Source organism: Apiospora aurea (assembly GCF_038362705.1).
Source record: "Apiospora aurea strain CBS 24483 chromosome Unknown utg000010l_segment0_segment0, whole genome shotgun sequence".
Taxonomy (NCBI): domain Eukaryota; kingdom Fungi; phylum Ascomycota; class Sordariomycetes; order Amphisphaeriales; family Apiosporaceae; genus Apiospora; species Apiospora aurea.
The window spans coordinates 2,061,830-2,087,360 of record NW_027117397.1 but is presented as its reverse complement, the minus strand read 5'-3'; the positions used below and the strand labels follow the sequence as shown (position 1 = coordinate 2,087,360).

The 25,531-nt window shown below is 43.7% G+C and overlaps 8 protein-coding genes across 8 annotated transcripts; 3 read left to right on the top strand and 5 right to left on the bottom strand.

The window, feature by feature from the left end:
• Window positions 1-5,498: 5,498 nt before the first annotated feature.
• Window positions 5,499-5,786, bottom strand: PG986_014686 (uncharacterized protein; the record flags this gene model as incomplete). The annotated part of the gene is made up of 1 exon (XM_066850908.1): window positions 5,499-5,786. One exon carries the CDS (start codon window positions 5,784-5,786, stop codon window positions 5,499-5,501), a length of 288 nt encoding a protein of 95 aa, XP_066693146.1.
• On the bottom strand, window positions 5,787-6,102 carry PG986_014685 (uncharacterized protein; the record flags this gene model as incomplete). Its single annotated transcript, XM_066850907.1, has 2 exons — window positions 5,787-5,942; window positions 6,073-6,102. The coding sequence occupies 2 exons, from the start codon at window positions 6,100-6,102 to the stop codon at window positions 5,787-5,789; spliced, it is 186 nt and encodes a 61-aa protein (XP_066693145.1).
• A 300-nt stretch (window positions 6,103-6,402) lies between these two features.
• Window positions 6,403-7,287, bottom strand: PG986_014684 (glycosyltransferase family 2 protein; the record flags this gene model as incomplete). Its single annotated transcript, XM_066850906.1, has 5 exons — window positions 6,403-6,459; window positions 6,594-6,734; window positions 6,828-6,888; window positions 6,950-7,146; window positions 7,204-7,287. 5 exons carry the CDS (start codon window positions 7,285-7,287, stop codon window positions 6,403-6,405), a joined length of 540 nt encoding a protein of 179 aa, XP_066693144.1.
• A 3,460-nt stretch (window positions 7,288-10,747) lies between these two features.
• On the bottom strand, window positions 10,748-11,325 carry PG986_014683 (uncharacterized protein; the record flags this gene model as incomplete). The annotated part of the gene is made up of 2 exons (XM_066850905.1): window positions 10,748-10,928; window positions 10,976-11,325. The coding sequence occupies 2 exons, from the start codon at window positions 11,323-11,325 to the stop codon at window positions 10,748-10,750; spliced, it is 531 nt and encodes a 176-aa protein (XP_066693143.1).
• A 281-nt stretch (window positions 11,326-11,606) lies between these two features.
• Window positions 11,607-11,852, top strand: PG986_014682 (uncharacterized protein; the record flags this gene model as incomplete). Its single annotated transcript, XM_066850904.1, has 1 exon — window positions 11,607-11,852. The coding sequence occupies one exon, from the start codon at window positions 11,607-11,609 to the stop codon at window positions 11,850-11,852; it is 246 nt and encodes an 81-aa protein (XP_066693142.1).
• Window positions 11,853-11,935: 83 nt separating this feature from the next.
• Window positions 11,936-13,537, top strand: PG986_014681 (uncharacterized protein; the record flags this gene model as incomplete). Its single annotated transcript, XM_066850903.1, has 1 exon — window positions 11,936-13,537. One exon carries the CDS (start codon window positions 11,936-11,938, stop codon window positions 13,535-13,537), a length of 1,602 nt encoding a protein of 533 aa, XP_066693141.1.
• Window positions 13,538-13,593: 56 nt separating this feature from the next.
• Window positions 13,594-14,151, top strand: PG986_014680 (uncharacterized protein; the record flags this gene model as incomplete). Its single annotated transcript, XM_066850902.1, has 1 exon — window positions 13,594-14,151. One exon carries the CDS (start codon window positions 13,594-13,596, stop codon window positions 14,149-14,151), a length of 558 nt encoding a protein of 185 aa, XP_066693140.1.
• Window positions 14,152-14,396: 245 nt separating this feature from the next.
• On the bottom strand, window positions 14,397-17,257 carry PG986_014679 (uncharacterized protein; the record flags this gene model as incomplete). Its single annotated transcript, XM_066850901.1, has 3 exons — window positions 14,397-16,046; window positions 16,254-16,521; window positions 16,620-17,257. The coding sequence occupies 3 exons, from the start codon at window positions 17,255-17,257 to the stop codon at window positions 14,397-14,399; spliced, it is 2,556 nt and encodes an 851-aa protein (XP_066693139.1).
• Between the last annotated feature and the right edge of the window lie 8,274 nt (window positions 17,258-25,531).

Here is a 25,531-nt window from a genome sequence, read left to right as displayed (position 1 = left end):
GTTGGCGAAATTCTAAGATCGTCGCCGACAGCGTAATTTCCTTTTACTCCTTATTCAAGTCCGTGCATAATGAATACTTGCCGCAGCTTTCGTGATTTAAAAAGTGTAACTCCTAGGATCGCCAGCTATCCGTCGATATCTAGGTCTCGGGGTTTTACTATTTCTACAGCGAGTTCGGGTACAGGTAATTTAATAAGCCGTTTAGGATCCTTTAATCGGCGCTCGGCGCGGACTAGGTTGTTTCTCGGGTTTTTATTTTTACTGCTGCCCTCGCTGCTTTCGTTATTATAAAGGGTTTATCGTTATACTATCGCGAGGGTACGTGTAGTACCTTGCCGTTTGGGGGTTTTAAGGAACCATCCCGTTCCTTCCTTATCTGCCAAATGGTCGTAGTAACCATCGTCGTAACAGGCTGTCCAGGATAGGCTGCTATGGGGCACGTTTATCGTGCTATTAGCGCTGCTTCCCTTAATAACTATAAAGGTTGGTCGACCACTGGTAATATTAACTTGTCGTCTATCCGGGACTCTTCGAAAGTCTTTCTTTAGGGATCGACAGTTTCGGGCGAAATATCCCTGTTTTTAATAGTTATAGTAAATAACGCCCTGTTTCTTGTCGTGTTTATCGTATTTAGTGGCATCGAAATCCATAGGTCTACTATAATAACTATACGCTATACTACTCTTTAGTAGCATGCTGTAGTGGTAACGCGGTCGTCCTATATTGGCTAGGACTCGACTAGTCTACCGTTATTATCCGCCCTGCTTTTCGCGGCGTCGTTTATATATACGAGTATCGATCTTAATAGTGAGCTCCATATACGAAAAGAAATTATTAAAAATATTAAGCCAACTAAGTTCGCCCTTAACGTCTTCTTTTAACCCCCGGTAATACATCATAATCTTCGTAACTTCGGTACAGTCTAATCGAGCCATAATACGTCGGAACTCGGCGATATAAAAAGCGGCTAACCCTTTTTGGTTAAAAGTTTCCAATTCTCTTTTTACTTATCGCTTCTCATCGAAATCTTAGAAAAGTAACTTAAGAGCTTATTCGAAGCTATCGTAGCTTTCGAAAATTCGTTGTACCTTTACGCGGCATAGCTTAACTTGCTAATCATTTTCTACTAGTTCGTCCAGGTAGGGTTTAAACCAAGCGAATACTTTACTTTTAAGGAACGAGGCGGCGTGGACAACTCGTTGAGTAGCGTCCTAGAACGTTCTTTTATAAAACCGTTGGTAGGTTTTAACCTAAACAAGAAATCCGCGGAGATTTCCACTTATCCCGTCAAAAGCTGCTAGGGTACTAATCTTTATACCTCCCTTGGGAACAACAAGGGTCTGAATAATGTTAACGGTAATACGGAGGAGGCGTATTTTTTTACGTAGCTCGTTAATATCTGGTGTCTATCCTGGGGTATTTTTAGCTAAGAGTTCGTTACGTTCCTTTTCGAGCTTAACGTAGTAGTACTAATAGTTGGCGCTTTCCTACTCAAATTCCTTAATTCGTTTAGCCAACGCCTGTCGGGTAGGGCCATCGTCGCTATCGTCGCTGTCTACCTCCATCGCGGGGTTTCGATAAAAAGTGCTTACGGTAACAACAGGGGCCTTCCCGTAACGAGGGATATTACTAGGTCCAGGTGCAGATATAATTCCTATAAATACTATTACTCAAGGGTTTAAGTAGTGATTCGTAAAAATAAAAGTAATTAAAATATAACGAACGCTATCTAGGTTCTAAAGAAAACCTAATAAAACGTACTGGGGTTTTATATTTAACAATACGAAAAAGTATTTAAACGTACAATAAAAGTCCACTTCTATCGATATAATATATAATAACCGTAGGAATAAAAATAACTAAGGTGCGTAAACTTAAAGGTATTCACAATAAGGTCGTTAAGGCTGTTTACCTTACCAATAAGTTAAATTAATACTTAAATTAATCATTAAAGTAAAGAGTGTTTATATAAAATATATAGGGAATATCTATCGTTATATATCCAACTTCTCCTTTACTAATCTCCCTAAATCTCGGGGATCTCGCAGTTCTCGCGAAATCCTATCGAACTAACTCTCTAGCTCTTATCGCGATCCCGAAAGTCGTTACGCGTATTTTATTTCTACGTAACCAGTATTATCCTGCTGTAGTTTATCCTTCCCTAGCTGTTTAGTTCGTGCTGTCTAACTCGTACTGTCTAGTTCGTGCTGTCCAATTCGTACTGTTCAATTCGTAGTGTTAGTTATCGTCGTAATTAGCCTTACTAACCAGTAGGGTCGTAATGACTAGTAGGGTTTCGCTAACTAGTGGGGCTTCGGATTACGCTGGGTCTTTATACAAAGGTTTCGGGGTATCGTAGGGCCGTGCCGTAGGGTGGGTTCTGGGCCGCATGGCTGGGCCAGGTCGTAACAGAAAGGATTATTTTAAAATGCTTAGCGAATCCTGTATATAATATCCTTAAGCGACTGTTAACTATAACAGGTTAAATTATAAGGGCCGGAATAAGATCTACTAACTAAGCTAAGAGAATTGCTTATACTAATAGCCGATACGGTAGAAAACGAATATATTATTAAACGGCTAGCTTAAAATTATAATATAGCTTATAATAATAGTGTTTTTTAGAGTATTTAGTAATTATAGAATATATGTATATAAAGCGACATTATAAGCTTATTATTAATTAGTAAGATTTTAAGTTTCGTTTTCACTTAAATTTAATTACGGTAAAATACTATATAATATAAACGGCCGAAAAAGGCTTTCGTTTTAATTATATTAATATATATACTTATATATAAACATAAACCCTGTTTATATATAAAGTAATAATAGAAATAAAAAAGAGTTATAGTATTTAGTTAAACTATTTAAGAAACGATACACTTAGTACCGTTTAATATATTTAATATAGTTATATATAAATTCGCAGTCCACTTTTATAATGGCTAGGTTTAAGTTTAAAAACTAAGCGCGGAGAATATTTAGCTATAAATTAAGGTAGCGGCGCTTTTAAAGTAAATTAATAAGATATAAGTATTTCGCGATTTTTAAAAGTAAATATTAATAACCTAGGCGAATTTTATTAATACTTTCGAAAATAAACAGCGTGGTTATAATCCGCTTTTCGAATTACTTATAGTTTACTTACCCCGGCTGCTATTCCTAATACTCGAGTCGAACCGGTCGACACCGGTATGTATAACCGAGCCTACTATGTGCGATGTGGTTAACGTGTTAATTTTAGCCTAATATAACGAGGAGTTAACCAGTCCCGAAACGGCGAAGTGGCTAGCAAACGATAACGTAATAGGGACGATAAAACAAAGAGCCCCTATAGAAAATTAGCTTTTACTTAAGTAACTTTAGTGGCGGGAAAAGCGTGCGAATAAAGCACGATTAATTAAATTCGAAACTAAAAATATATACCGCCTTTTTAAATAGCTTTAAAGGTTAAAAATCTAATAGCTACCCTTTTTACGATAACTTTACCTAGTCGTTTAGTAATGAGAATAAAGTACATATTACGGTATAAACGGCGATAGTGTTTTTAACTTTAGTTTTATATAGGGTTTTATTAAGTTATAAAGCTATTTTATTTATTATATATCGTAATATAAATCTACTTACTTTACGAAATAGCGACGCGGCATACACACGCCTCTATTATAGACTATATACTATTTAACGCCTACCGTATATTATCGCCGATAAGAAGTAGCCTAAACTTATTATAATTAAAGATATATATACCACGTAATCGGAGGCTTCTCAATCGCCATCTATTTGTCCACCTATTTCTTGATCTGCGCATTCGCTTTCTTTTATTTACCACAGCGTCAAACTGGGCTTTAAAGAGACTCACGCTATAGGTAGCGGCGAGTCCTAGAAAAGCATAGTTAGCTACCACGAATTTCTTCGTTACAAAGCAAGGAACCTTGACCGACAGTGCTGTATAAAGTTTATAAAGGCTGTGGCTAGATGATGTCTCCTAATAACGCAGCTAGGAGTACGCTTTGCGGCCCCGTGGCCGAAAAGCCCCAGGAGGTTATCATCCCTGGTCAACTGTTCCTCCTACAAGGCATTACACGCGGCGGTCTCCCTCGTACATGACTGGAGGGGCCCTTAAAGTGGAATTTGCAGGGGCTCGTCTCTTCCGACTTCGTCGCCCTTCCATGTCAACTGGCAAGTAAGGCCTCGCGGGTATAAAGTCCAGCTATGTGTCCGGTCTCCCCCCTCCTGGACTTTCTTATGTCCTTCTCTTTGTCAGTAAAACCTTTACCATTATCCTGTTACCATTCTTTCCGGCCATGCCTACACAGAATCGTCCTTTCCATTTTATAGAGCACAAAGAGCTTAATGAGCAGCTCGCACATTGCTGTAATCTAGCCTATATGTTCGAGGAGTCCGCCGAAATGGTCCAAAAACACACTCAGTGACCTGCCTAGCTGCGGCTGCACTTGCTATTGCGACTATAGATATTTGGTGGAGGAATGGATTACAAAGATCCAGGATACCAGCGAGTGGATCAGCGAGCTTGAATTTCGTGTCGGCAACGAAAAGCCCGCTCCAGTAGAGGACAAGCAGAACGATCGTCCTACCTCACCGATGGATTGGTTTTTTCTAGGATGCATCTTCGGTTTTATTCTATATCTTATAGGACATATCCACTCGGCGGATCGATAGCAGTCTCCATCAGATTTTGGTTCAAGCTCAAGATATATCGGAAGCGCAAATGGCACTAGTCATGCTAGGATAGGGACGTAAGAGGGTTAGGAAAACATCGGTGTGAACCCGTCAACCGGGGGCGGGGGCAATTGCTAGGTTCAACCCATGAATCGAAGTAGCTACGACCTGGAGGTGCTAGCCATTTTAGGTAGCTAGGCTCCCGTCATGTCTCACACTAAGAAAAATAAGGTTCGGAAGAGCGGCTTATCGCTGCAGAACATGCATGACACGGGACCTCGGGAGGCGTTGGCGGGGCTCCGAGTAGCCTAGTCTAGTGATTCGAGCTTCTCCGCTAGTTGCTTTTGCACTACGGGGGTCAGCCATTGGCCGCAAGAGAGCTTTCTTCGACTCGAATGAAGATAGTGTAGGTTTCATCCTGTTTCCGGTTGCGCTGTCTCGGGAGGCTGAGATCGGTCCCCTTGCTGGAGAGTGGAGGGTTCCCTAAAAGTGACTACCAGTTTTTGTTGTTTTAGCCACTTTTGCCTAGGACCTGGGTGCTATCGGTTTCTGCAGGATTTTAAATTCCCGTTCAACGGCTACACCGCCATTTTCCTCTTCCGAGTCCGTAGTGATGTTGGCAGACATGTCCCCGTTAGTAAAGGCGTATACCGCTATATTGAGGTATTGGAGGCAGTTATTGACAATGACTTTGGCCATTTGTTGTTCTTTTTGACGGTGAGGCTCTGCGAAGAAATTTCCGTATTGTTCTCAGACATCATTTTTAAATTAATACCTCTTTTGATAACAAAACAGGTACTTACTTACACACGTCAGAACGCGGTGACCTTCCCATCGAGCTTGCCCAGCAGAGGACCGAGGGACAAGAAGGCGGCGGGTCCAGAGAAGGTGGCGCCCCAAGGGGTGTTAGCATGGCTGTCAGCAGTGTTATAGACACCAAGGATGCTACAGACGAGGTTGGCAACACTGGTGCCACGAGTGGCATTGCCGAGGGTGCTACCAGGGTCGTTGATGACCCTGTTGGCGATGCTTCTGGTGTTGCTGATGAGACGGCCGAGGGCCCTAAAGACCAAGCCGAAGCTTGTCGAGAAAGCCCCCATCTAGGTCTCCGAGTTCGTGCGCTCCGCCATAGTCAGGGTCGACATGTTTGAAGGCGTCTCACCGTCAATGACCAAGTTTAGGACCTGCATGGCAACATTCTCGCCCTCTTCGGTGGTTCTGTCAGCAGTGATGACAATATCCTTGGCAAGGTCAAGCTAGGGAGTGACGCGCTCGGCGGATTGGGCCTTGACAAGGCTCTCGACAGCCTCTGTCGGGTGGTTATGATGGTGTTGGTGCCCTTACTGGCCAGGACAAGGAAGGAAATGGGAGGCTCAAGTTCCTTACAACGAATACATGTCTTTGGTTCGAGGCCATGTCGCCAATTCGCCAGTCTCTTGGAACTCCTTCATATTCTATCCCATGTATATTCATACCAGCAATCCTCTACGTGATATGTAGTCATCTTACCACCAATTCCGAACAATGTCAGATATCGGAGTCCGTGCAATCTAATACATCCCCAGCAAGAAGGGAGAGAGACCTTAACTTGGAGCCCGCTTGTCTCAAAGGGTCAAGGCAACGCCCGATCTCCTGACCGAACCAAACAACAATTCATGAGTTCTAGAGCTCCTTCTCGACCAAGGGTATGGCCCACTGATTCGAATTATCTACGATTCATAATGCGAGCACGGAATCGTGATCGTCGGGTCGTTCCCATGGTAGAGGAGTCGACTAGTGAGGTCCAGGATGTGCCATGCGCCGGTCATTATGCGCATCACCGTCAGGTCGGCTGCCCCAAGATGACTAGCTTGGTATGTCAGTGAAATCGGTCAAGGTAGTAGTGGTTGGTAGTCACGCCAGCTTACCATGTTAAGTGTGAGCAGGGCATAGATCTTGATCAAGCCGTGGAAATAGCCAAAGAGGACGGAGACGGGATAGCAAATGAGATCTGGGCGATGACGCCACCAGAGACGAACACGCTTGACCATCTTGGTGAAGATGAACATCTAGAATAGTTGGGCAATCAGGGAGTGCGAGCGGGTCTTGGGGTACCAATGGGCTGTACCCCACCACTGGGATAGGAGGATCAGGGGGTCTACAACGAAGGCCAGCGAGGTGAAGGTTGCCAGATGCAGGGCGTAGTTGCACCACGGCTGCTGACTATAGTGACTGGTATTAGTTGAACCGTTTAATTAGAAGCAGAGAGAGAGAAAGGACCCACGTAATCACATATCGCTCCTTGACTAAGCTCGTCCAGTTGCTGCGCCAGTTACTGCGGGCCCAGCGGGAGCATTGGTAAAGGAACTTCATGCCGTACTCCAGGGCCGTCTCGATTTCGTATTCTTTCTTGTACTGGATCCAGGTCTTCCACTGGTGGTAGACGAGCCTCAAGCCTTGGAGCCTCTTTGATAGCCTGAACTATGTTGATTGATCATCTGCGCGGCACACCTACTCTGTCATTGGTCACTAGGGTACCTGTTGCGAGAGCTCGCCAGGGACAAAGGGGCTTGCATGGCCAAAAATAGAGCCCTGAGCCCTAACAGTCTGTTGCCTTCGCATGGTTTCGATGCTAATCTGCTTCTCTATTTGGTATAAAACGGCTCTCTGCGCAAATGAGTGAATGCTACCTTTCGTCCCATTCTCCCCACCTTTATTTCTATTATTTATACATGACAATAACGTTTCCCATAATCGCTCACAAGTATAGGGTGCCAACGACTCCCGCAGCATCTTGTGCGCCTAGATTATTGAACGATATGAAGTGAGCCTTTTGATACCGTTTATAAGTTTCTTGTCTCACGAGTCCATAGTTCTCAGCAGGCCGCCTCCTGCAAGCTGTCGAACCCATCCGAGCATATGGAGGGTTGCCAGGAACTTGCCGAGTCTGGCACCCCGACTTCTGTCGCCAGCTCAACGCGGTATAAGGGCCTACTAACGTGGCCCACCGAAATAAACGAGCCCGAGTGTTACGCAACCCAGCCTCTGCAGAGCTTCGAAAAAGATGCCCAGGTTGATAAACTCCGAAAGAATGAGCGGGATGCGGATGAGCTTGCAAACTGGATCCAGAGTCAGGCCCAGGACGGCCTCTACGAAGAATCCGAGCAGATTCGGAAAGGGAACAGACCTGCACATCGTGGGGAATCGCCACGCAGCCGTCACAAACCCCGCCGGTCCGCACGAATCCGTCAACGGGAACTTAAAACTGGGATATATAACGGCGTACGACGATCGAAACGAATAGAGAAGAGGGTAGAAAGACCGAAATAGCTTAGTAATCTCATCAACTAGTATAGTCACCATTTGGCGTGTAGGCCGTGCCCGCTAAAGACAGATATGGAGCCTTCGTACTACGAATGTGCCATGACAAGATAGTCAATCTGGCTTATCTTCCCGATCTTCCTTCGTTTACTATTGCGCGTCCTGACAACAGGAGTTCGGGTACTCAAATAGCAGCACGCGCTAATTGTACACCAAATTTCCCATACTACTCTTCTGGTTCGGACTGTACCTATCAGTATCATAAGGAAATAAACCCGTCATTTGCAACTGTTTATGGCCATGTTAAAAAGTGACCGGTGCAATGCTGACGGGTTGACTTACAGTTCATCTTGCGTTGCCAGACTCTCGATCAGGATATGTTTTTCCCAACTGGTGCAAAGGTATCTGTCCACGCTCTGCGCTCTGGTTATGGACGTCATGCAGTGTACCGTTTCTGAAGTATAGGAGTGTAAAATAGTTAAGCTGCGGTAGGGCAGATGTTGACCTCAGGATGACTTGCTGATGGGGCCGCCGGTCCAAATGTGGAAAGCCACCAGACAGCAGAGTTGGGGCGAATGGGGATACCAAATAGGTGCCCGGCACTGTCGAGCCTCTTTTCGCAAAAGCCAACTCGTTATTGACAGACTGGAGTACGTAACGTATGGTACTATTTCATTTCAAAACGTCACTGCGATGTTTCCAGACCTCACAGAACGGCTCACCCTGTGGCTGACCAGGCCAGCCACCCCTTTAGCCCGCTTCTTTCGCCCCCTCCAATATTCATACCTTTTTGGCACGTGAGCCGAATAGCTTCCATGCAATGGTCACAATCACAACGTTCCTTCAGTCCAGGTAGTGAAATTTCATTTCTGATATTCTACCAACAATTCTACGGCAGGTCCTACGGTTTCTCCCCATACTATGAAGAATGTCTCCGTGCTAGCCAGAGCCATGGAAGATTTAGAGACCGCCAAGGGTTTTGACCATGAGCCATCATATGCACGGTTCCGACGACTCAAATGGATGCTGTCCTTTTTGTTGTGAGCTCTGAACAGGCTTCCTCAATGATTTGTGACTAAGACCTGGCTTCGTTCATACGCTTGGAGGCCCTATGCACCCAGCCGTCTTAGTCAAACCTTCAGATCCCCATCCATTGCAATATAGATTACAGGTTCATGCCCATTTCTTTAGCACTGTAATTAGAACACTTCAGGCGCCTGGTGATGCCGCATTCACGTATAATGAACAGCGTACGGTAACATAAAATGTTGTCTATCACCGATGACTCCTGCTCCTTACATACATTATGATGCTCCCTAGCTCATGCTCCCTGGGATACTCACCTCTCCCAAATCGCACGACCTAGTCATGTACCCTAATGACAGGAGGTATCTACCTCGGTGGGCTCATCCGCCTGGAATTGACTTTCTTCTTATGCCACCTAAAGGCCAACAATACGCCAAAGGTAATCAGCGCCAGCCCCCAACCCCAGCTCCCACCCCAATTCCGACCTTAGCTGCTGTGGATATTGCTCCTGGCGTGGCTGTATTATTAGTACCGGGGATGATATAGCTTGTTGCTGGCGGCACGGCGGTCATGGACGGGGTTACGGTGGGAGTCGGCCCAGTGTCAAGGACCAAGACACTAGGGATGGGGCCTAGGTTGATGCTCACACGCCTTGGTAGAGACATCGACGCGGCCGAGTTACTGAGTATCGGCTTTGAGCTGTGGGAGGATTCGTCCAATACGGGTTGATCAGACTGGACGAACCGCGAAATTGGAGTCAACCACTCGCTGTCCGAATTTATGCTTAGGGACAGCAAGACCACTGGGACAGTCGCATGGATTTGGCAAAGGTCTTTTTCTCTTGCTTGGGCTAGTTCAGCCCTTATGACATTCTCCCAGCATTCGAGGGCAGCCTAAATGCATCTGGCCGTACTCGTACGCAGTCCCGGAGTAGCTCGGGGTCACTGTACGCCGAATCCCCCATGCTGCTGTTCTGGTTCGTACTTTCTCGTACCCCTATGTAATTCATTCTCTACTACATGGTGACGAAATATCAAATGCGCAATGGGTTCTCGCAAAGCATCTTCGTGCTTTCAGTTCGCAGGCCCCTGAAGTTTCCGAGTTCTTGCAGAGTTGCGGCACGTGGAAGCGGTTGGAGGGCGATGACGTGGAACCCGTTCTGGCAGACTTCTGGCGATATTGCGTTCAAGGTGACTCGGTCAGGGTGGCTTTCCATAAGGCGATTATAGCCAGTCATGATGTTTACTACGTTGCGTAAAGCTTCTAGGTCTGCTTGTTCATTCTGTATTCACCAAGATCCCACAGGCTTGGCGATCTTCTACAAATCCAAGTACTTTCGTATGGAGGCTGCATACGACTACGTTGTGCAAGTCTATGCTGTGTTTGCCCCTAAGCCAGTCCCACCAATCGACAAGGATGTGATGTGTACGCATCTGGACTGTGGCCGAAGCATCCTTCAAACAGCCACGATGAACAAAAAAGGCATGGGGATTGGAGCAAGTAACCCTAGGATCAGAGCGGATGTCTCAAGCATAATTCAGACAAGGGGTTCTGTCATTGGTTTCTTCATGATTCCTTTTTCTCATTTCCCTCTTCTTTTGTTTTGAAATGAGACTTCCTGATAGTTGATCAACACGGGACACTGGCGCACCTGTTGCCACTGATTGGCCAGGCGAACACGCCGGAGTCTGATCGATCCCGAGACAGAAGCTACTGTCCTTTAGGTCGAAGACCATCACGGCTCATCGAAATTGCTCTTGCGTATCTCGTGGACAGTATAGTATATTGAGATCTGGGATATACGAAGGTTAACAATACAATTTATCCTCCAACTCCTCTGAACTCCAGCACTAGCAACAAGTTCCTCAAAGCGTACGAAGCTATCGCACTCTACAACCGCGGCTTTCATGTCGAGCCTGGAATAAATTAGATACAATTCTTTTGGGTGGGACATAGGACGTACTTTATCTCATCGGGCCAGGTTTTGGGAAGTTTGTCGAACACGCCGGATAGACACGCTTTTAATACGTTGAACTCGTTGGAAGAATTCCATAGCGTAGCTGCGTGGCGAAGTAATTCCTCGATCCAAGCCTCGGCACTTTCTGGGTCGATGAAGACTCCTGGCATTGACAAAGAGAATGCTGCAGTGTTCATGTCATATGGCCCGGTAGGGAGGGTCTGGAGAATTTCGGGGTTGGATGAGGTCGGCCATTCAAAGTAGTAAGACATCGCCTTGCAATGAACGATCGTCTTCTCTGAGCTCTCAGATCGATTGTCAACCCTCACCAGACAACTTTCTTGCTTGTTGGCCATTGCTATTTGGCTGATAACAGATCCAGCGTCAGTCGCAAGGCAAAGAGGTTATAGTGATAGTTAAGGAAGAGGATATTTATGATGAGGGTGGGATACCCAACAATGCTATTTATATAATGAAACTGTGTTGACTAACGTGGTTTACCACTCAGCCGGACATATCAAGTGGATGTATAAGGGCGCTTTACTAGGTTGATCAGCAGCTGAACCATACGGTGTTGGCGGCAATAATTCGGAGGCAGTGAAGACTCTAGAAGTCACCATCGCCTCGCTATGACATCATGATGCACACGAACGACTACCACAACATCACAAGCATGAAGGATAAGAGCGTCAACATCATACGCGCATTCTACTCCGCGGGGCCGGTGATATGCGAGGCTCCAGTAGACAGTCGTCTGGTCAGGACAGATAGGTGGCCTTCCGTCAACCACGACTTCATACTCAACATCTTCGGCGAGAAGGGCATAACCATCTCATGGTCCCTCACGATCGGACTCCCGCCATTTGGACCATCATCGGTCTGATCAGGATCGGCGTGCGCGGTGGACATAGTCGTCATCAACTAAAACACCCTAGGTCGACTAACACACAGCCAGTGATCACCATCATGATGGAGACCAAGACGAACCCCGACATCTGCGAGAACTGCGGCGAGAGCAGGAATCCGAAGACCGCCAGGTTCGAGCATAGGCGCATAGGTCTAAATGAACCACCCGAGCCCGTTCTGTGTAGATGTAGGGACCCCACCGAGTTGTTCGAGTCTATGAAGAGGAAGATCGCACTGACCACCGAACACATCAAGACACTCGACAACACAACGATGCTGCTACTGCCCAGCCCGAACCCCAACATGGTGATGGTCGACTCGATAGCCAAGATCCCGGTCAGAGAGGTGGAGATCAGACTTGATGCTCATCTGGCCAAGGTGTTGTTCGAGAGGATGGAGAGTGGTCTGTTCACAAACGCCACCGTGAAGGAGGTTAGGGAGATCGGGTGTATCTGGTGGACAGGCAGAGACGCGAACACCAACGCCAAGATCAGAAAGAGGTCGAACGGCGAGTCGGTCGTGAAGATCAGCAGGTCCAGGTACGTTATAGTCCCCGGGTACACACTCGCCATGTCCGATGAGTATGGCTTCGAGGGTAGGATCAAGGATCCGATCTACGACGTAAGGATGACCGAGATATCGACCAGACTCGAGGTGATGAACTCAACCGAAGACGGCTACATCAACGTGACCATCACAGCCAGAAGATATAGAAGCGGTGACACACCATCGTATGCCTGTGAGTTTGAGGTGGAAGATGAGCCTTCGAACATCATCGTGAGGAGGATAGTGGCCCTGTCGGTGGGTATGGTCGGATGCGTGGAGTCCATGGCGAAGATCATCGATATCGACTTCTTGTCCGATATCAGGTCGAAAGACCACGTGGTAGTTGATGTCCCAACCATGGACGGGTACAAAGGCGTGAGGATGGCCAAGGCCGATGGCGTGAAGGTGTACGTGCTCTGCTACGACTTCGGCTATGTGGTGACGACGACTGATCCGGTGTTGACCGTCCAGTCCTGCATGGTGACGATTTCGGATGACTTCATGCCCCAGTTGACGAAGAGACCCGATGTGGTTGTGGCCGAGATGCTGATCGACGGCAGCCTGGTGTACATAGGGACGCTGGCGGTTGATGGGAGAACCCTCTCGAGTGACGAGCTGTACTTGGGGAGGTGTCCGATCACCAGGGCCAACCCGGGTTTCATCTACAGAAGGTGCTGGGATACAACACCAACGCCAGCCCAGCTCAGGTTCGAACCAACACCCAACGACGGGGTCGTCTTGGTCAACAAACTCAGGACCATGAGACTGAAGATGCCGACCGTAGATCTGATGTGCCTCGACGGGAAGATGTGTGCCATAGATGGCGGGACCATGATACCGATAGCCGATGCCGATTCCAATATGGAGGAGAACGCCGTGTACGAGATGGACGTGGTCAAGAACCGGACCAGCGGATCGATACAGATAGTGATGCCGAGGATGAGAGTTGCCAAGAAGGTCCCCAACTCCATGGACGTGGTGAAGAGAGCCGTAGCCAGTGCCACGAAGGATCCGAACGTCAGCGCTACCCTACTGGATATCACATCGATGTCCTTCTCGATGAGGGAGAGGTTGTACACCATGGCCCAGACCAGGCCCACAAGACCAAGAGGGTGATCGTGATATTCGGTGCCGGTCGCTTCTAGGAGTGGAGACAGATGATGACAAGCGAGATGTCGTACATAGCCATAGACCCGGAAATCGACGACACCCTTCTCACCAAGCACACCAAGAGGTTCGCCGTGATGCCCTACGACTTCAACACCCCCTTCAACACCCAGGTGATGTCCATCTCCAAGAGGCCCTATACCGTCCTCTGGGCCAAGTGCAAGTCCGAAGAGTTCATCAGCAGAACCATGCCAACCAGGACCATGTGTATGGCCGGGGTGCCAGCCGTCTTCCCCTTCAGCATCTCGTATCACATCTCGGTGATCAATCGGTTGAGGATAGAGGGTGTCCAGTTGTTCGGGTGTGGATTCGTCCACGATTCGATGTCAGCAGGGGGTGTCGGATCCGGGATGGTGACCATGAGGATCAAGGGTCAGAGGAGGGGTCCCACCGCCTGTGTGGAGGACAAGTTCGGAAAGTCTACGTACATCGAGCCGTATCTGAGTAGATCATCGGTGCCGGGGCTGGTTTTAGTCAAGGACGCGATGCCCGAGTTGTGGTCAGGGGTCGACGCCAATACGATGTCGATAATGGAGAGGGCCGTCATCATGTACGTGTTCTGAACCTCAGGCCGATCGGGGACATATCCGGGTGGTTCATCGAGGCCACCTCAGCATAGATGGACAAAACCAGCATCGAGTATCTAGTCATCTTTTCGATGGAAGGCGGCTTCGGGAAGTAGCAGTCACACCCGGCTATAGTCGAATCACAACCAGAACACGAGGTGAACACAACGAGCCCGTCCTGGATGATGGCGTCCCTGACACTAGCTGGACAATCTCTCATCAGCATGGCCAACAACTCGCCCTCAGATAATCTGGGTGTTCCCAGTCTGTACCTCCCCCCTCGGGACCGACGATGACGTGTAGCTGGCGGACGGGTAGTGGTGCTTCAACGCGGCTATGTGTCTCAACTGCATCATCCTGGCGATGCCATAGGACGCCTTCACCTCCCTCTTGGTCCCATCGACCTGTGTGATCATCAACCTCTTCCCCTTCATCTTGAGGTACCCGGTTGGCAGCCTGGGCTGCACCTTCTTCTGATCGTCGAACAAGAGGACCATGGGTCTCCTGGTCTTGTCCATATCCTTGGTCCTGAACGCCTCGATAGACTCGAACATAGAGGTCGCAGCCGCCATCTCCCTAACCTGACCACCTAGACCCCGGGTGATGTTCTTGGTGCTGATCAGCAGGTTGGGCTTGAAGCTCTTGCCGGTCACCGTGTCAACGGGGGTGGGCATCTCGTCTTGAGGAACTATGCTAGTCACCGTGGTCTCATAAGGTATCAGCTCTCCCACCGTGAACTTGATGCCGTGGTAGTTGCCGAGTTTGTCACCCACCATCAGCTCCTTGGACGCGACATAGATCACCGCTATCGAATCACCAACCTTACTCATCCTGATATCGACTATCACCCCTTCAACCGATGGGGCCCACCAATACTGGTCCTTGACCGTCATTCCGATTCTCACGTACCCGGCGTTCCTGGGCAGCGGGTAGTCGATGTAACCCCTCCAGCTAAAACACCCTGATTCGGCGAACTCCTTCGATACGGTGCAGGCGTCCTTCATGTTGAGGGTTCTGTTGACGAACGCGGTGACCATGTTCCTACCGGGCATCACCATTGGATTGGTGTCGGTCGATCTGCTCGTTATGATACTGACTATCGGCGTCACTACTAGGGGTGCGTTGTTGCCCATGGACACCATGGTCGCGTCGCCCTTCACTGGAGTGAGGGACAGACCCTGCCTCATCATCTGGACCCCGAGGTTCAACCTAGGCTCAGCCTTCCAGGCCCCGAACGGCACCATCAATGCCAGGGCGGACATGTACTGCTCAGGCTCTTCGACTGGATCTGGGAATCTCAGGTTGGCGTATCTCATGGTGTCCGTGCAGTGGACGGTCATGCTGTCTAGGTACGGTCCCTCGAACACGAAGTCGTAGGCGTCTGAGTCTCTGCGTCTCACACTCCTCCACCTCACCGGTCTGACCACCACGCCCTGGGCTGTGGACACCACGACTACCCTGACCGACTCGAAGACGTGGATACTGGGCATGTTGATCTCCGAGTACCTCTTCCACGCGTCGACCATCGCTTTCACGCCTCTCTGGCTGGTTATCGCACACACACCCTCACACCTCACTACCCAATCTCTGCGTGGTGTCATACCGACTCTCTTCAGGACGGACAGAATCTCCGACGCGATCACCAGGGTTCTGGTGGTCCTGACTCTAATCTGGCACGAGAAGGCCAACGACCTCACCTTACCGCTGGACTTCGATGACGGCGTGTAGCACACGTCCAAGAACCCACCGTGCTCTGGTTTGGGGGTCCTCTCCTGGATGTCAGGCTCTGAGGGCTGCGTCCCTTCTGAAGCTACAGGCGCATGAGGTGAAGTGAAATAAAAGTTCTTCTCTGTTGGCAGGCAGAAGGGCGCCATCCGTCGATGAGGGCGCCCCTAGTAAAGCCAATGTGAATGTGAGTCAGGATCTACAGTATATGGAGGCGAAGCGGCTCTGAAGAGCTGTAACGGAACACAGTGCCACTGGTAGTAGCTTTGACCCGAAAAACAATGTACTTAATTACCTATAGCCTAATTATCGAAAACCACACTGACACTCGGATTGCTGAACAATGTGGATAATCCATCCTTCCCAAAACTGACCCGTTTCTTGTTCATAGAACCCGATCCGATGAAACGCTCTGCAACATCATCCCAAGAGACATCTATCGGAAACCAAAGACCATTTGGCCGCAACCGTAACGAGGAACTAGACAAATTCCCCAGTACATGGCATTTAAGACGTTCACCCTCCAATTTGAAAGCCTTTAACGTGTCGATCCATACACCGCGACGCTTATCCCACTTCAAATGCTTCATTCCGCCTTCGGCATAAACAGTCACTTGTTCAAGGCGAAGATTGAATCCGCTCCTAGCAGTGCTTTCCTGTGTGCCTTGTTTCGCTCGTTTAGGCGAGGTCTCTAAGTATAACTGTGTTGCTTTCCTCTTCGGGCAAGGACTTCTCGCCACCTCTGTCGGAGGGTTGGGCTGCCTCCCTTATCGGTATCCAGTGGCGTGGCACTGTCTACCCGATGGTTGGCATAGTTTGTTAGTAAAGTTGCGGGTGGCTCTGCGATAAGGGGCCTCTGGGTGGCTGTCATATAATGGTTTCCCTCTTCAACCAGACGCGATGAGTCTGTCGGCTTTTGCAAGCCAGTGGAGAAAGGGGAGCATGGTGTTGACGGCCTAGGTGAGGCTGTCGTTGAATTTTCGTTCGTAGAGACGAGGGGCTGTGCGTCACTGACCGATCCTGGAACTTGGGGAAGCTGGAAAGAGTTGAGTAGTTCGTCCCAAAGTAAGCCCTCGACCGAGTTTGCTTGAGTAAAGCCTTCGTAGATTCCATGGCAAAGACAAAACCCAGCGTCAAACGACTTGCAACCGTCACAGCCTGCCACCGCATCTTCAAATAATGGCGATACAACGGCTGGGTTTTCAACATCAGCTTCGCTTCCGAAGTCGATAAAAAGTTTAGGATCGAGGAGACCATAACACAAGAAATTCGTCCATGGATTCGCGGGCACACTACTGTACTGTCGTGGGTCCATAGCTAACAGCAGGTTATATGCTTCGTAATCGCAGCTTCGTGGGGGATAAATAAATGAGGACATTTTAATATTCTTGGAGCAGAGCAGATTTGCGAATTGGTGGAAAGAAAGAGAAAGGCAGACATATAGCATTGGGGGGACGACCGTCTTTTATAGTCTGTCCGAAACACATACCCCCTCCCTCGTCCTCTCCTTTTTGTCCCCTTCCCTCAGATCAACTCAAGTCGGCGTGGCCGTGCATGAATGTTACATCCTGTTGGGTCATCATCCAGCCTGCCTGTGGAAAGTCGATGGGCAAGATACGCGAGCGTTGGCTATCAGAACCCAGCAACGGATCAAAGAGAGTCATGATCGATACCCAGGCCGATTCGAAGGGCTCCGGAGCGGAAAGGGCTTTTGAATAGTAAAACAGCTGCTGGAGTACGTTCGGGCGTGCCAGGATGGCGAGGTAATGGTATAATCGACTAGTTTTTAGGACGATATCGGAGGCTTTTAAGTATTAACGTTATGACACGGAAGTTTAGACTTTTCGATCTCGTAAATTATTATTTTTAATCGCTATTTTATACCGATCGAGGTTACTTAGGTATTTTATTTACGTCGCTTTAAAAGTAGGGACGGTTTTATAAAGGAGTGTTATTATCGAGTAGGCGAGGTAAATAAATATTAATATATGTTTTAAGGAGGTAGGTAAATAATACTTTAGTAATTTAAGGAAGGTATAAATCTTGTGTTTTTATATTTTTTTTAGTATATAATATTTAGCCTTAAGTTTTTATAACGATAAGCTCGTTATCGAATATTAAGAGGCTAAAAAGAAATTATAGTGCTTATAAAGTAAAGTATAATGTAAAGCGATAAGGGCTTATTATTACTCGTTATTTAGCTTAGTATTCGTTTACGTTTTTTACGCTATATTAACTTTAATGTATTTAAATTTCACTATAATTAAGCTAGTATAGATTCCTTTTATTTTAGTAATTATTTAAAGGTAAACGATGAGTTTAGTCTTAAGTTATAGCTTTAAATCCTTTTTTCTACGTTTATATAATAGGCTAGAACCCGGCGTATTTAAATTATATAGCTTTTTAATCTATGTCGTTTTATTAAAGTGGGCGTTATTACTAGGGTTCTCGGCTTTTAAATAGGAGTTATTAAGAGGAAGGTGTTTCGGCCTATAAATAGTATATTAATTAATATTAAGTTTAAATTAATTAGTAGGAATTATATATATTCGTGGATAGGTTTTATATAGATTCTTTTTAATCGGGCATATTAAATTTAATGAAATTAAGAGGTATAGTAAAAGCTTCGAGGGTTAAGTACTATAATAATGCAACGCTATTTATAGTCGGGGCGGTAAGAGAGGGAAGAAATTTAAAGACTTAAATACGGCTTTTATAAACAATGTGGTTCGCTTCCTTTAAAACGACCTAGTAAAATAGGCAGCTATAAGGTAAACGAATTATTACGGCTAAGGCTTAGTTTATTTTTAATCGTTAAGGGAAAAACGTAAAGCCGAGTATTAGCGAGTTTTTAGTGTTATAAAAAAGTATATAAATAGCTTATATTAGTAATATAAGGCTGTAATCGTAATAAATAATAATTATCGGGTACTACCGATTAAAATATTTTAAACCGCCGAAAAGTGAAGAAAGTTTATAGGATAAAAGGGAAAAGGATTAATAAAAGTGTTTAGATTTATAAAAGATCGTTAAGCTTATAAAATTTTAATAGTTATATATTAAATAAATAAATTTTATATTATATATATTAAGAAATATAGCTAGCTGTAATCGTTTTATAAAAAGCTTTTTTAACCGAGTTACTTTAAATATAGCCTTTTTAGAATTATTTTAAGACTAGGTTTACGTTATTACCCTTTAACTTATTTTACGTGTTATAATTTTATAAAAATATAGAGCCTTTAAGGATTAATGAATTAAAAGCGCGAAGATAGTTTACGATTATTTATTATATATTTAGAATTTCTTCGCCGTGGAATAGAAAATAGAAATATTTAAGGTAATTAACGCTCGAGTATATTTTTTTATAATTATTTTTAATGCTTTAAAAATAAAAGAATTAATGTATTATAAGTAGGGAGATAATAAGCCGATTAATATTAAACGATCCGTGACGAATATCGAAATAGGGCTAAATAAGCTACTATCCCTCGGGTGACTTTATATAGTTAATAAGCTTAACGAATAGATTAAAATATAATCGCTAATAAAGAAAGAACCCGGTACTTATAATGTGGTTTTTAAGAATCGAAATTTAAAGCGTAGTCTCGATTTTATAAATATAAAACTTAACGCATTAAATATAGGATAAATCTATTAAAAAGGCGGCCGGGAGGTCTTAAACTATGTAAGTTAAAGAATAGAAAGTTATTAAGGGGTTCTTATAATCGGTAATAGATTAATAGGTAATTTTATAATTAGTTTAATCCTTTATTTAACAATTCTTTCTATTAAATATTTATATTTAAAAGCTTTATAGTTAAATATTAATTAAAGTGTCTTAGCCGTTTTAAGATTTTATAAATGAGAAAATTTAAAGGTATTAACGAATGAGCTTAAAAGAATAAAACCTTTAGTAAGCGTGTAATTACGTTAAAGATATATATAGTATTATTATATATCCTCTCGGCCTTTAATTAACTTAAAAAGACAACGGATTAAAGTGAATAGGTGAAGCTTAAATCGATCTCCGTCTTTATTGCGAATTTTTAAGTCCCCGTTAAAAAGGGTTTAATAATATTTAATAATATGTCTAGCCGATAGGCGATATATAATACGTGATTCGTTTTTTAAAGGTAGGTAAGCTTAGATTACGAGCTAAGTAAATAGTTTCTATATTCTTTTTAACGAGTTTTATAAAAAGTTAGTTTATAGATTAATAAAAAGGCCGTGGCGGTGTATTAACCTTAATATTATTAATTAAGATACCGCCCTTAACTTAAATTTAAACGGACCGATATTTAAGGAGGTTTCGATAGACCGGCCTTATTTAATTACTGTAAACCTCGGTGCCGCTAATTATATTCTATTAAAATTTAAGTAATACCTATTTTTATACCTCGCTTTTACCTAGAACGCTTTTAACGTTCTTAAATAGTATTATTATTAGTATATAATTAAAGTTCTATACTATTTAAATTAATCCTCGCTTAATTACTTTTAATACTTTTAATTTTATTATTAATAAATAAAAATTAGGGTTAATTATAAAACCCCTTATAAAGTGTATTTTATTAATTAGGTTATTAGCTATTATTAAGGTTATTATATATTTTATAGGGTAAAAGTAATATACTTAAATTAGGTTAATTTCTTTTAACGATAAGCGTTTTTATAAGGGTTAGTTTAATAGCGATTTTATAGCTTAGTTATAATAAAAGTAAAGTTACGCGAGAAGGCTATATAAACCGGGCGAGAATAATAAATTATTATATATTATTTCGCTTAACTAATCTTTATTTATAAAAAGTAAGGGATTATTTATTTTTTATTAAAGAATATATAGATCGCTAACTATTAATATAAGGCTAACTTTATACCGTGGTTATAAATGCCTTTAATTTAAATTATAAATTATTACTTTATAAGAAAGGTAAGTTAATAATTACCTTAGTATTTTTTACTTAAGGTAATAATTAAAGTATAAGGCTCTCGTTACTCTTAGCCGCTACCGTATATCGCTTATTCCCTTAATTACCGCGTAACGATCTCTTTTTATACCGGGGTTCTTTCTTATACCTTTTAAGTCTCTACGTTAATTAAAGTTTATATCACGAGCTAGGCTAATACTATCTTCTCTTAATTCTCTCTTAAGAACGAATCGTTAAAGATACGTGTTTCCGACTATTTTAATAAGATCGATAAGAAATTAACTTTTATTTTAACTGTTATAAAGTTAGCGGCTTAGAATTAATTAATGGATTATTTTATAATTTAGTTAAGGGCTAATTTATAAGAAGCTACGATAACGTAGGTAACGGAGTGTTAAAAAAGCGTAAATAAGGGCTAAGTAATAAGAGGTATATTTTAAGCATTTACCGTTAATTTTTAATCTATACTTAATATAATATATATATAAGTATAATCTCTTAAGCTCTTAAACTGTTTAATGCTTCGAATTAGTTATATAAGTTTATAATTTCGTTTAAATTATTAAAAAGCGAGATGTCGTAATAATCTTCTTTATTTAAAAGGCTTAAACGATATATTTAAATAGGTTTACATCACATTTATATTAATAGTCCTATCTATATATCTTTAATAAGAACCTTATTTTTACCGCGTATATTACCCCCTTTTTTCGCCGTTTTTCGAGTAAGAGGATATATTTACTTTTAAGATTATTCGGCAGGTTTTAGCCCTCGATTTACCTTAAAGTATCCTTCTTTTAAAAAGGGAAAATATATTTATTTATTATAGTTACTTATTTTACCTCCGGAGATATATAATTATTTTAAGCGTTAGTATTTAAAATATTAAGTAATTCGATCGCTTCGTTACTTAGAGAATAAATATAGGTTTAACGTGAGGCGTTAATGAATTTATATTAGAAATATTTTAATTAATTATATATATTACTTTTAAAGGACTATACTTATTCACCGGTTACGGCAGCCGATTTAAAGCTTTATAAAGTAATTAAGTCTTAACGTGGTTTACTATTACGCGACGCATATCACTTAGCGACGCACCTTTTCCACTTCTCGACCCTTTTATATAAATTAATTTAATTATAACGCTTGAAATTAATTAAAACTACTCGTTATTCGATTCCTCGCTTAATTTTATATTTTTTTTATATATTCGCGTATTATAACTTATCTCGCCGTAAACATTATAACGTTTTTTACCGGTCGCCCTCCGTTTTAACGAACCTTTATTTTTATTTTTATTAAGCGTTAAACGCTTCTTTTTTACCTTTTCGTTTTATAGCTACTAAAATTCCTTAATAATAAAAACTTTTTTAAACTAGACTCGCGACTTTTTAGCTCTCCGGCGCTTAGAAAGTGCTAAATTAGCCTCCTTTAATATATATATTTTATTACGTATAACGTGGTTTACCACTACGCGACGCATATCACTTGGCGACGCACCTTTTCCACTTCTCGACCCTTTTACATAAATTAATTCAACCACAACGCTTAAAATCAATTAAAACTACTCGCTATCCGATTCCTCGCTTGATTCTATATCCTTTTCACATGTTCGCGCATTATGACCTGTCTCGCCGCAAACACCACAGCGCCTTCCACCGGTCGCCCTCCGCTTCGACGAACCCCCATTTTCACCTTCATCGGGCGCTGAACGCTTCCCTTTTGCCTTCTCGTCCTGTAGCTGCTGAGATTCCTCAATAGTAAGGGCTCCTCCAAGCTGGACTCGCGACTTTTTGGCTCTCCGGCGCTTAGAAAGTGCCAAATTAGCCTCCTCCAGCATATGCATCCTATCGCGCATAAGGGTCATTTCATGGGCCATTTTGGTCATACCCTTCGCCATCTGGTCTACCGCATCTAAAATCGGCGTCGGAGAGCTTCCTTGATGGGTAGACACCCTCTTTTGATATAAGTAGAGTGCTTAGTTGTTTGTTGGGGGTTGGACGGCGTTTGAGGGTCGTAGGTACTGGCCGTCCCTGGACGGGATGGGTTAGGTGTAGGCGTCCGGAGACGCACATTCAGCTTGCTAATTACCTCGTCAGGGTTATGAGGTACTAAACCAGATGCGCTGAATCCAGATTTGATGTTGGCTTCCGTAAAAACAGTAAAATGCGCGGCTTTAAAGGCGATAAAGAACTCGAGCTTGGTAATATGGTTTATAGAAGCCTTGATAAATAGCTCGATTTCTTTCGAATAAGCACGTTTTAAAGGCGAATAAAGTGCTATATCGAGAGGTTGGAGCAAGTGCGATGAATGGGGAGGCATACTAATAGTGATAATATCGTTGTCCTGGCAGTATGCCTCGAATTCGGCCGAAATGTGGCTCTCGTGGCCGTCGAGAATCAGGAGGCGGTAGCGACCCTTCGTCTGCGATCTGGTATGTTTATCGAAGTGTTTGATCCAGTCTAGGCCTGTCTCGTTGTTGGTCCAGCCATTGGAAGTCGGCTTGATCACCCAGTCGCCCGGTAAATCGGTTTCGCGGGACCAGTTCGCGAGGTGATATTGGCCTTGAACGATCAAGAACGGCGGAATGCACCAGCCCTGCGAATTAATGCATTCAATCGCCGTTGACCATTCCCGATTACCAGGCTGGACCGACTTCGCCTTTCCACGCCGCTCGGCGCGTGTTACGACGAGTGTTGACCCGATCATGCCCATCATGAAGCCGGTCTCGTCGAAATTCCAGATGTCTTCGTCGACGATCCCGTATTTCGCCTTTATATTCGCGACCAGCGCAAACCAGGCAGAAATAACTTTAGAATCCTCGCAAAGAGCCCTCTGGTAATCGTACCGACGATTCATTTTGGTCTTCAGGTCCGGGTTGCGGTCGATAAAGCGCCTGACCCAGTGCTTGCCGACGCGGTCGCCGCCGCGCGACGCGGTAAGGAGATTAGCCATATCTTCTACACCAGCGAGATCGGGAGGCATCCCTCGGATATCCAGATCAATTATATGCTTGCGAAGTACCTCCTCTTCAGTTGGATTTATTTTACGTCGTTTCGGTCGGATTTCGCGTTCTGAAGTTCGGCCGTGGATTCGATGGCGTAAAGTTGATTCGGGTATGTTGTAAGCTTTTGCTGCTGCTCTTTGGCTTATTTGATTCGGTCCGTTTCGTGTCGCTTGAATTGCTAAAACTATCCGATCTTCTTGGGATTGATTAGGCATTATGGTTGTGGAGGTATTACGCGTTGAAGTTTAATTGTATTGGAATTGAATTGAGGTGCGTCGCCAAGTGATATGCGTCGCGTAGTGGTAAACCACGTTAAAGGTTATTTTATAAACTATTTTGGTTATACTTTTCGCTATTTAGTCTACCGTATTTAAAATCGGCGTCGAAAAACTTCTTTAATAAGTAAACACCTTTTTTTAATATAAATAGAGTACTTAATTATTTATTAAGGGTTACACGGCGTTTAAGGGTCGTAGGTATTAGCCGTCCCTAGACGGGATAGGTTAAGTGTAAGCGTTTAAAAACGTATATTTAGTTTATTAATTACCTCGTTAAAGTTATAAGGTATTAAATTAGATGCGCTAAATTTAGATTTAATATTAACTTTTATAAAAACAATAAAATACGCGGTTTTAAAAGCGATAAAAAACTCGAGCTTAGTAATATAGTTTATAAAAGCTTTAATAAATAACTCGATTTTTTTCGAATAAACACGTTTTAAAAGCGAATAAAGTACTATATTAAAAAATTAAAGCAAGTGTAATAAATAAGGAGGCATATTAATAATAATAATATCGTTATCTTAGTAATATACTTCGAATTCGGCCGAAATATAGCTTTCGTGGCCGTTGAGAATTAAGAGGCGGTAGCGACTTTTCGTTTACGATTTAATATATTTATCGAAATATTATTATTATTAATAGTACGCCGTATGCCGAAGGCCTTCGGTACATCTACCTAGTTCTTCGTGTAATAAACCGTGCCGAAGCTGGACTAAAAATACACGCTGCTAATATCGTAAAATTTACTTTACGTGCTCGACGTTACTATGTTGGTTTTTATTTACTAGCCTAGTAACCCTTGCTTTAAGGCTTGAAGAGAGATTATCCAGGTTCGGGTGGTCCTTTAATCTCTATTATTAATTTATATAGCGGCAGTTAACCGGTCCGTAAAAGCTATTTTGCGATAACCTTCGCCGTATCTTTTTTATAGTAAGCGCCGCTAGATCGCGACGAGTTTGTAGCGGACTAGGTGCTAATTGTTTTATTAACTGCTTTTATTTTTCCTCGAAGTTTTTATAGTATAGGATTAAGTGTTCGGCTATTTCCCGTCCTTTACCGTAGTTATATAGCAGCGTCGGGACGTTTAAAACCCGACAAATAAATAAAAACGATTTAAGCTTTATTCTTCCAGTGCGTGCTTATATTAAAACCGATATTTCGTACTTAAGCATATCGTCGTAACGACGGCACGTTCCCTAGTTTAGTAGCGACTCTATAGCTAGTTCGCGGCGGCCTCGCGTCGAAATAACGGTATAGAACCATTTTTATTCCCATTTCTTTTTAAGCGCTTATTCGACCGTTTAACCATTTAGTTATTATTTAATTAATATTAATTAAGCGTCGCTTAGCCATAAAATTATGGGGGGGCTTCGCTAGTAGCCCCTTAAGGTCTCTTTTATCTCCTTTTCTTTACGCTACGTTTTTTATTA